The 11,746-nt window shown below is 43.4% G+C and overlaps 1 protein-coding gene across 2 annotated transcripts in view; it reads right to left on the reverse strand.

The window, feature by feature from the left end:
• Nucleotides 1-10,247: 10,247 nt before the first annotated feature.
• SEC14L1 (SEC14 like lipid binding 1) overlaps nt 10,248-11,746 on the reverse strand; it is a 36,457-nt gene continuing 34,958 nt past the window's right edge. For both annotated transcript variants that reach the window (XM_083597883.1, XM_083597882.1), the window contains exon 17: nt 10,248-10,768. In XM_083597883.1, the coding sequence (XP_083454009.1) occupies nt 10,753-10,768 (16 nt within the window). In that variant the 3' untranslated portion in view covers nt 10,248-10,752. The remainder of the gene's footprint in view (nt 10,769-11,746) is intronic.

Here is an 11,746-nt window from a genome sequence, read left to right on the forward strand (position 1 = left end):
CATGACTGACAGCAGCATAGATTGGATTTTGCTGTGTAGGACTGCATACACCATCGTACAGTTAAACCACACCACCACTACCCTGAATCCTGGGAATTGTAGTTTGTGAAGGGTGCTGGGAATTGCAGCTCTGTTAGGGTTGAACTGAAGTTCCCAGGATTCTTGGTTGGTTGGTGTCAGTGTATGGTGTGTATGCAGCCTGAGAATAAGTTTAGAAGAGAGAAACTGCCCCATTAACATTAACACGTTTTTTAAAATTAATTAGTAGTGTTTTTGAGCAGCATCAGCTTTTTTGACGTGTTACCTCAGAAAGAGTTCTTAGCAGACCATAATTATCCAGGCATGTCCCCATGGACAGCTCTCTGTCTCTGGGGCTTGGTGGGAATTCACACTGTGCTTACAACATTTGAAATATTAACTAGCTTTTACATGCTTTGTAAAGACTAGTTTGTGTGACTGTTCTGTGGTGGTAATGTGTTTGAAAGGTCCAATGAGCATGTTTTCTCCCCTTCCTCCCCCACTTAGGGAATGATGAAAGAGAGTGAAGGATAGGTTTGCTCTCAAAATTAGGGTTTAAGTCTAAGAGGTCACTCCAGAAGTGCCATCAATGTGCATGTTGTTTGTCATCCAAATAACAGAATCAGGCCTGTCAGGGAGTGGCCTTACTGTGGTCCTGACAAAATCTGTCCCCTCTACTACTGTTTGCATGGGGGAGGAATGTCTGCGTTGACACAAAATCACCCATCTCACCCCCAGTTCACAGCTATTAGCCCGAAATATTCCTAAACCAGGGGCAGCTGTGATCATTTACCATGATGGCTGAAGAGATTGTGAATAGAAATTAGTTCTTTTCCTGTTACCCAGCGGAGATGCCTTTGACCACCTCATATAAGTTCCCCAGCTGTATCTCCAAATAGAATAAAAAGCTTTTCAAAATAAAAAAGTATTTAACTAGATTCCTGAAAGCTAACAACATTGAGCATCTTCAGAGTTTGCTGTGAAAAGAAATTATTAGAAACCAAGGACAACAACTGTGGGGGGGTTTCATTGTGCAGCTACACTATCTACCTTTCAGAGCAGGGATCTCTAGCTGGCCTAGGCAGGAAGGGAGACCTCATTCAAAAAGACTGATTGGAACCAGGCAAGCTTCCAGAGCTTATGCTTTACTTCACTGGTTTCTGGTGATAACAAAACAAGGTTTGTTGTGCCATTGTGAAGACCATTGGGGGCAAGATATTTTGCTGCCTGAGGCAATTCCCCTCCCAGTTCCACAAACAGAAACTGGCTGGACTCCAGTTAAATCTTACTTCTATACTGATGAAGGGATAGCATCCTGCACTTTGAGGTGCAGAATACCTGGGGGCTCAAGAGGAACAGTCCCTGAGCATTTGTTACCTGAGCCAGTTGGCTCCCTCTGCCTAATGGTTGGGCCAGCCCTGTTGAAGGATCTTTGGCCTTTGGGAAAAAGAGAGGGAATTTCTTCCATGATATTTTGTGTCAGGTCAATCACTTCACTGGTCAGTTTTTATTCCTGCTCTGTGTCCGAAGCAATACTAGGGGGCTATGTTTTGGCATGCAGATGTGTGTTTGTTGCTCACCGCTTTCGTTCAAGCGGCGTCTCTCTGCAGCATTGCACTCTCCAGAGAAGTCTTCTGAAATAATTAAATCAAACTGTTCAATTGTGGAAGCCTTTTATAGTTAGATTGCTAGGCCCTATGGATTTATTAACAAAAATAATCTTCATATTTTCACTTTTCACAGAACCTTTATGTGCTGTGGTCTCTGGGGAGGTTTGCTAATGTCTGTTCATCCTTTCATGGCACTAGTGTGTTGACAATGATGTTGTAGAAGGTATTACTAAAAAGGCTGCTTTTGACTTCTCTGTACTACAGGACAGGAAAAGAGGAATGAGAGGAGGGCAAGAGGGAATAGTGTAAGAACTAGACACACAAACACACACAGAAAGTTGATCACTGATGCTCAAATTACAAATTGCCTCTCAGGGCCAAACAGTTCAGAAGTGCTGCCTGGCACATGGTACCTTTATTTTATCATGTGAACCAGAGGAAGCAGAGAAAGGAAACTAGTTTCCCTAATCCTTTCCTTTTGTGACTGCTATCTTGTATAAATATTGTCCTTCTCTTGCTTTTCCTGGAAACCACAAAGACCCTGAAACAGCGCCTCACGTGATGGCATATTACCGCACGCTTGAGCAGTCTTGGCTCTTAATCCTGCATAATGTACTTGAATGAGTGGGGTGAGCTAAGCGTCCCTGGCAGGGGCGTCCATCTCTGTCTCTACCTCATTGCCTCCCTCTCTGCCAGAGATGCCGCTGCGGACACAGACTGGCCCTCTGCTAGGCTGGCATGCTCTATTAATGAGTTTGAAGCAGAACTGCTTTCCCTTTGGTTGCATTTTGCACCCAGCAAATTCCAATTTCTGTTTCACATCTTTGCTGCAAAATGAATGTAGTCCTGTTTCTGTAAATTGATAATGCAATTCCTTACTGCTACCTGCTGAGTGTTTGTCCAAGCTGGCTTTGGATGGGCCATAATTTAGCCACGGGGAGAGCTGTTTTCATGCAACCAGGTGCAAAAAGGGCTGATTTCAGCCTTAGTGCTGGTCCTGTAAACAACTGTGCCATGTTTGGGAACACTTCATTGTACAGATGGTGGTTGTTGGACCTCTTACAGCGGCTGTCAAAATATCTGTGTCTGGGAACTGTTCCATAATGTCTCTACTTCTTTAGTTCCTACCCTTTTCCTGATAGTTTTCTTTCCTTCTGAGCAGCTTACTCTCAGTCGACAAAAAGCATCCCTTTACAGCAGGGTGAGGAAGCTCAGGCCTGGGGGCCAGTTGCAGCTCTCTAGGCTTCTTGATCTGGATCTCTGGACTTTTCTCCAACCTTTGTATCCCCCTTGAATACATTTGCCGGGCAGGAATGTGCCCTTGAATTCAGATAGTGCCTCTTGCTTGCTGGTATGGAGGATGCTTACCGTACATATTTAGCCTCATGTCCGTACAATGACATAAAGTTTATCCCACTTTTGCCATGTCAGAGTATGTGCTTACCCCACAGGGATTGACCTCCAGTTCAGATAGAAGGCTTCTTCTGCAGACAGGCAGGTCTCTCGCTGGTCACGCAGAAGACCTTACCTCTTTTGAAATCATGTTTGCCCTGATGGCAAGGAGAACAATAACACCTTGTGGACACCTTTAGCTCTTAGAAAGGTTGGTCTTCTCTCACCTGCTATGAAATTGGGCTTAGCCTACTTCTGACCTCCCTCTCAACTTCAATCTCCCTAGGACAAAAGGCTGTCCTGTTACTATGGCTGGCTTTAGAGTGGATCAGGCATAGGCAAACTCGGCCCTCCAGATGTTTTGGGACTACAGTTTGCATTGTCCCTGACCACTGGTCCTGTTAGCTAGGGATCATGGGAGTTGTAGTCCCAAAACATCTGGAGGGCCAAGTTTGCCTATGCCTGGAGTAGATGATGCCGCATCCCTGGAGTCTGCCCATAAGAACAGCCTGCTGCATCATTTCGGTGGATCCTTCTAGTCCAGCATCCTGTTCTCGCAGTGGCCAACCAGATGCCTGGGGGAAGCCTGCAGGCAGGACCTGAGCACCAGAGCACTCTGCCCACTTGCAGTTCCCAGCAACCAGAAGCAGAACATATACCCACCATGGCATTCTGCAAGGGATGAATTTCTTCAACCATCACTGCCTTCTCGCCTTTAATGATCTTCCAGATAGGCTAGCAATGAAACTTTCCCCCTCTCCCCCTTTGACTTTTAGCCATGGAACAAACCCTCCTCCCAAGATAGGATGGCTGTAGTCCACTTCAATCTAGCAATGTGCAGGTAGACTGGGAGCAGGTTTGATTTCAGCATTTAGCTAATGGTCCAAGCAGACCAGATGGGTGGCTGGAGAAAGTGGAACAATACAGCGTAATGAAGCTTCATGGCTTTGCCCCGCCTTTTTAAATACATTTCGTGTTTGCCAGGAGGGAGCCTAAGGCATAAGAGATCAAAGCTAAGACTTCCTTGCTCTAATACCTTGGGGAAGGAGCCGTTGAATTGAATTGACAGGCAAGGCACCATCCACTTTGTTAAAACATCAAGAACATTGCTAATGATCTACTTCTGTCCCAGCAGGTAAACTACAATCCTGCCCGTTTTTATCACAGCTATTAGCCAGGTGTCTAGGTGCAATAAAAAGAAAAAGAACATTGATGCTTCATTGGATTGTCTAGGCCAACAAGTTCACTTCCTACAAAGGATGCTATTTCAGAATCAAAATCGTTCTTGCAGCACTCCAGTTTTCCAAATCAAAGCACGTGGGGCAACTGCAGTCCAAGCTCGTAGTCTGAATTGCAGCAGCACTTGGGCTATGTTCCTACACCTGTTTACTGCACACACTCACATCATTCTCAATGCTGGGATTTTAATCTGTGTTCACCTGACAGGTTATCCCAAATGCATATGTATCCTGCACTTTATTATATGAAACTATGGTTTGATGTGTTTCTCAAACCATCTTCACACTGATCGAAGTCCTTAAGCCATTCCTAATTTGTCTCTAGCCAACTTGCTCTAAGGTGGTAATTTGAGCACACACTGAAATTATTGGCACAATGGCAGCAAGTGCCAGGGGCTCTTCCCTTTCTGTAGCTTCAGAAAGGCAGCTTTTACCCCTTTCAGCCCCATTAGTAGTGCATTCACTGTTGCTATTTTTGTGTCATGCACAAATAAAAAAATACATTTTTAAACATTGAAATGAGTACTGTAAATCATGATAAATGAAATGGTGTGCACATTCATTTTAAATTCAGCTAACTGAATTTGGATTAGGGCATTTTAATATTTAAATTGGTGCAAATGAATACATTATACCCAATTTGGATTAAAATTAGATCATAGTTCCTAAAAGGGAGCTATGAGCAGCTAGTGCAACTCCCTGCCACAGAAACATTCAGATTTCAGTTATTTGGAAGGTACCTAATAATTTCCAGAGTAACTTTTCTTCAATTGCATATTTCACTCATAGCAGATCCTCAAGATAGGCAACACAGCTCGTGGGTCAGAAGCATAGTTGTGTGGACTGGCAAATCTTGCTATTGTGTTTAACTACACTTGGACTTTGTGTGGGGTCCACTTCGTCTTGATTCATCTAAATCAAGTACCACAAACTGGCAGGACCTCAGCTTTGATTAAATGCAGGTCTGCAGACATTATGCTGGGAAAGTGATCCTGATTTTGTAAAGATTGCTAGCACCACCTAGTGGACATTTCTGACTCTCCACCTTTAACATGTAAATTTATACCCTGAATGAGGTAGGCTCATTCACTTCTTTGGAAGCGAGTTTCCATTTTCAAAGTCTTGGGGATACCCTCTACTTCTTACTTCAGCATTTTGTGACTGAGCCTTGGACACTCCCTTTTCTTCCTTTAGCACTAACACAAGGAAAGAATTAGATGCTTTCGCTCTGCTTTCAACTAACCGCAGTTACTGGTTTGGTCAGAACCTGGACAAAGTGTGGCCAGTCCATGATTTAGGAGAATAAGCTAACTTTAAACCACAATTTATTATATTGGCTCATTTCCCTAAACCACAATTCAGATTAACCACAGCTGTATGCTTAGACATCATAATTGATTAAAAACGGAAGTAAAAGCTCTCAACCTCTTCCATGGGGTGACACACACAAGTCCAAGGCTCACACATGTAATGGTACTCAATATTGCTTCCTGACTGGATCAAGATGTTTTAAATTAAGGACATGTAAGTAACATTGCATGCTCGAACTTGACATGCAGTGAATAACAATGCTTTCTCTTTTTTAAATAATCTCCACTTCAGATTCAGAGAGTGTTTTTCACAGTTCTTTTTTTTAAAGATATTTATTGAAGTTTTACAAAAAGAAGAAAATTACAGAATAAAAAGAAAACAAGAGGAAAAAAATACAAAAATACATAGAAAAAAAAAGATACAAAATACAGAAAAAGTGAATAGAAAAAATTAAAAACAAATCAATTTTTGTCATATCTTAAATTTCATTTGCTTATTTCCCTGACCTCCTCACACCTCCCTTTTTTGTATTCCCATTTACATGGTTAGTTCAGCAAATCCTTACCCTCTTTCATTTATCTTAACTCTATATCTCAGCATATTATAACTATATATTTTCATCCGTTATCAATCCATTTTTACATATTCTTATTGACCTTGTTGCTAAGGCCGCTTAAATTCAATCCAACATCATTTTAACATTCATTAATTTTACAATGTTTCTGCAAATAGTCTTCCAGTTCCAGTTCCTTTACATTTAGTGAGAGACACTTTTATGACAATGCTTCCTTGAGTTGTTTGGGTATAGGTTTGTTTCATAACCTCGTGTTGCTTCAACAGTGTTGACTTAATGTGCCTATCTAGGGAGAAGGATGTTTATACCCTTCAGACTGGGAAGAACATAGGTAGGGCTGTGTATACACCAGGAACATTTCAAAATTCAGCATGCTATACAAATTATGCAAAGCAAGCAAATGTTTACCTATTTTGTATTATTTATTATATTTATTGTTGTGAGGTGCTGTCTGTTGGGTAGGACTGGAAAGGAGCTATCCATGGCAATCCACAAAGTGAACCAGCACACAACATTTGTCAAGTAGGATTGAATGCAATTTCCTAGGGACAATGAAATAAGAACAGTGAGGTTTTTTGTTTTTAAATCCAGTGATAATTTGAAATGATCCTGTGCTCTATATTTGAGACTTGCATTAGATGGTGTTTAAAACCTGTTAGCTTCTCTAATCTCAGTTTCTCTCCTGCTTTCTCAATGCCAGCGTTAAAAAATTAATCTGAGGCCTATTGTGTTTTGCATTGCTTCTGGAAAAGGCTGAGGCCAAGGTTTGTGAAACCTGGTTGTTGTTGATATAGTCATTAAGAGGATTTCCTACAGGAATATGCCTTTCTTGTTTGCATCAGATGACAGATGCAGAAAATACCTCTTCTACCCAATGCAGATTCATTGGGAATCCATAACCTCACAAGGCGCTTGTCTCTTTGGCCAATTTTCCTACAGAAAAGACAGTTTGGCCAGTAATGGTTAAAAGTGCCAGACTAAGAACCTGGAAGACCAGAATTCAGTTCCCCATTTATCCAGGAAACTCACTGGGTGACCTTGGATCAGTCACCATCTCTCAGCCTAACCTACCTCACAAGGTTGTTGTCATGAGGATAAAATGGGATGAGTGAGATCCATATGCACCACCTTGAGCAGCTTGGGGGGAAAGGTAGCACATAAATGTAATAAATATCTGGAAGTAACATCAGTCTACATGATCTTTTACAGACTAGAGGAGAGCTGGAGTCAAATGCTCACTTATCCGCAAAGCTAACTGGGTGACCTCAGACCACTCACTCTCCCACAGCCTGCTGAGAAAGAGAGGAAAGGAATATATGTTGATCTCAGAACTGGGAAGGAAGGTAGGAAAAAATTATACAGCATTTGTGGGAGGCTAAGGTACCAGGGATGTGGGTGGCACTGTGTTAAACCACAGAGCCTAGGGCTTGCCGATTAGAAGGTTGGCGGTTCAAATCCCTGTGACGGGGTGAGCTCCCATTGCTCAGTCCCTCCTCCTGCCAACCTAGCACTTCAAAAGCACTTGATGCAAGTAGATAAATAGGTACCGCTACGGCGGGAAGGTAAACAGCGTTTCCGTGTGCTGCTCTGGTTTTGCCAGAAACAACTTAGTCATGCTGGCCACATGACCCGGAAGCTCTACGCTGGCTCCCTCGGCCAATAAAGCGAGATGAGTGCCGCAACCCCAGAGTCGGCCACGACTGGACCTAATGGTCAGGGGTCCCTTTGTTGTTATTGTTGTTTAGTCGTTTAGTCATGTCCGACTCTTCGTGACCCCATGGACCAGAGCACGCCTGGCACTCCTGTCTTCCACTGCCTCCCGCAGTTCGGTTAAACTCATGCTGGTAGCTTCAAGAACACCATCCAACCATCTCGTCCTCTGTCATCCCCTTCTCCTTGTGCCCTCCATCTTTCCCAACATCAGGGTCTTTTCCAGGGAGTCTTCTCTTCTCATGAGGTGGCCAAAGTATTGGAGCCTCAGCTTCAGGATCTGTCCTTCCAGTGAGCACTCAGGGCTGATTTCCTTCAGAATGGAGAGGTTTGATCTTCTTGCAGTCCATGGGACTCTCAAGAGTCTCCTCCAGCACCATAATTCAAAAGCATCAATTTGTCGGCGATCAGCCTTCTTTATGGTCCAGCTCTCACTTCCATACATCACTACTGGGAAAACCATAGCTTTTACTATACGGACCTTTGTTGGCAAGGTGATGTCTCTACTTTTTAAGATGCTGTCTCGGTTTGTCATTGAGGGGTCCCTTTACCGTTACCTTTAAGGTACCAGCAGGTGGCAGTAGAGGTGAACTGAAAGGTATTACCATTGGCGCCTGCAAGTATGTATTGATAATTTGACAGAGGTGAAAACAAAGAGAGGACAAGGCACCAAGTGTTGCTGTTTCAGCAGAATATACCAAGCATATTTGTACACAAGCTATGGATCTCCTGGGAATCTGCTCCCATGAATACTCAAGAAATCTTTCCCCCAGCCTGACATCCTCATTGCACCAGCTGATCACCCTCACGTAGAATTGAATATATTCAGCTGTACAAGTGTGCAAGTTTCATGAGAGCAAAAGGCATGCAGTATTCCAAAAAATGAAAAAGTGGGTGTGCCTAAGGAGGGCATGTTCAGTTTAGCAGGGGCTGAGCCAGTGCAAACCAGGAAGAGGAAACGGCCTCTTGTGCATTGTAGAATTTTGTAAAGATACTTAAGAGACCCTTTGCAATCGCCTAGGAAGCACCAGCACCCAAGGGTGCCTAGGTGACCCTTGTCCTTAGCATAGGTTGACAGATACAGCATAATACACAGAAAGTTTGGTTCTGGGCCACATTCTTCCCTGTAACCAGGCTACCCACGTTAAGCAGCTATACCTATCCCAAGGTCTGCTACTTTTATGTAGCTTCTGTCTTCAGACAAAACCTAAGCTAGTGAAAGCAGAAGGGGCAAATGGAAAGGCATAGCCATGAATTGAATGCAACTCATGGCTGCTGCACTCTTGAACCCTCTCAATTTTTGAATCTATCCCGTGGCTGATTAAACTGCACTCTCTACAGCAGTGATGTCCAGCCGGTCACCTGCATCGATTGTGGGACCCCTCTTGATGTCTTGATGGGTGTTCTTTAATTGCAATCAGCCGACGAGTTAGGAAATGAAAGAAGCGGTTACCGCTGTGTCGTTCTTTTAGGTTAGCGATTTCTCTCCCCCCCCCCTTTATAAAAAAATAATTATAATGGGAGCAGATCGCAGTCTCTTGTGAGTTGGACATGCCTGTTCTACAGCGAGGGCGGCAGAACTACAACTCCCATCAGCCCCAGCCAGCATGGCTAGCAATGGTGTTAGTTGTCTAACAGCCCAACAATATTTAGAGTACTGCTAAGTTCCCCACCCCTGCTCCCAACACACGCACACACGACCAGCCCAAAATAATTTGCTGCCTGGGGCAAAGGGCATGGTGGCAATTCCTATGGACACTCCATATGTAGTAGCCAAGTGGGCTGGCATGGGAATCTCCTTCAGTGCACCTGAGGAAAGCAAGCTAGTTCAAGGGCTGCAGGACTGGGTGTATGGCACCTCCCAACCAAAGAGAATTGCCAGGGTCTGTCCCTATTGCCTCCTAGCATATTCTGCCTGAAGTGTTTGCCTCATTCTGCTTAATGGTAGAGGATAGCTAGCCTCTCTTGCTGTAATCACACAAACTATTTAAGGGGGTGGGCTTGTAATACATGAATAAAGAGAGCTTGAGTATGGAATACAGTAGTAGGCCTGCCAGCTGCATTTCCATAGTGAGGTGTTTTTAAAAAATATTGATTTGTGTTTGCGTGTTCGTGTATACACAAACACACACCCATCAGAGATTGATATTGGCCCAAAGTCATGAAGAATGCATTGGATCAGTGCAGCGGAATCCTCCGAAATCCTCCATTTGAAAGCGGCCTTAGAGAAGAGCCCTTTGAGGTCTGGAAGTACCGCCTGCCTTAAGCCCCAGAGAGGTAAAAGAAAAAAGGGGGCAGTCATATACGGCACTGAGAATTCAGTAGTTTGACTTTCCTCAGCTCAGCCCTGTTATACCACCTCTTCTTCAGCTGGGAAGAAATAATTCAGACTTGTTTTCCCAAACAGTTCACATTTATTATTGATACAAATAAAAAAAATCTTTTAAAGACCGTTATCTTATTACCAAGATTGAGGTAATATGTTTACAAAACATTTACAGAAATTGATATGAAGTTCATGAATACAGATGAGGAGAGAGGGGAAAAGTTGTTAAGTTCAGTAAAGGTAGGACCAGCAGAATTATCAGTTCTGACAGGAAGGAAGGATCGCGTAGGTAGGACCACACACTATGAAGAAGAGGATAAGTTGGGTAGGTGATAGTTGCCATGGCACTCCATTTTTTAAAAATGCTGCTTTTTGTGATGTATGGACCCCCTCAAGTGTTTGTGCTTTGAGCTCTGAAAGATGCATTTGACTTCTAGGAAAAAAAGTATCCCCATATGGGACACTTCTGAGCAAACTTATTAGATCTTCAGACAGGAGAAGTGGCTGTAACTACAAAGCCAGACATCTCTGAGCTGATGTGGACTGTTGAGTGAAGTGGTTTCTTTACAGCTGTCAGCAAAATCGCCATCTGAGAGAAAAAGAGAGAGAGAGAAAGAGGGGACCATCCCTTACAAGTGGGGAAAAAAGAGGACATGCCCTTTTGCACCAGGAACACTAACTGGCTGCACATGGCACTATGCTGCTTTGAGGCAGGAGCTATGTTCATGACTGCATATCAAGCATTAAAACCACTTCTGAAATCATGGGGGGGTGTCTTATTAGTTAAGCAGCTATCACAGAGAGCATGTGTGAGTTTGTGACCTAATGTATATTCTGCCACCCTTCCTACAATTTGACCAATACTTGAAGGGTCACCTTGACCTAATACTTCAAACACCACAAGTGTTGTCTAATTCTTCGGAAAACTGTTTTAGTCAGCATTTTACAGCCTTTAAACGAACATAGGCATTTGGCACCCTGATCCTAAACCAATTTCCACAGAGCACAGCACCATCATATTCTACAAGCTCCTTCTCTGGCCTAGTTCTATTTATAAACAAGGGGCTTTTATTTTAAATATATTTCAGATCTGGGGTGGGTTGAAGAGGATACAACTTCAGCCGTTACCCGCTTTTCCAAGTAATTTGCAGCCTCTGAAATGTTTTAACTAGCTGGCTACTAAGGTCTGATGCAACACAGCAAACTTAAGACTGGCTGAATGTTTTGAGCTTTCCAAAAAATACATGCAAGGTTTCAAGCTGAAGTCTCTCAAATATGAAGGAAGTAGCAGGGGAAGGGTGATTAAAAGAGCACTTAGCATAGTAATTAAAGCCCTGGTTATAGGAAAATTGGAGCTGCAATAATTGTAGCCACAGCAGATTACACTTGTGTTCTGGACAGGATGCGGTGGCATCTTAGTGACATGTGAGATTTCCATTGCAGTTGTAGGACAGATAAGAACGTGAGAAAAGAGCAGCCACCCCCTTCCACTCTTCAGCTCTTGGCAGAAGAGATGCCAGCATTCAGGGGGGGTTGCTCAGGGTGAAAAGTTGCAAGTTGGGGCATG

This window comes from Podarcis filfolensis, assembly GCF_964270895.1.
Source record: "Podarcis filfolensis genome assembly, chromosome: 2".
Lineage (NCBI taxonomy): Eukaryota > Metazoa > Chordata > Lepidosauria > Squamata > Lacertidae > Podarcis > Podarcis filfolensis.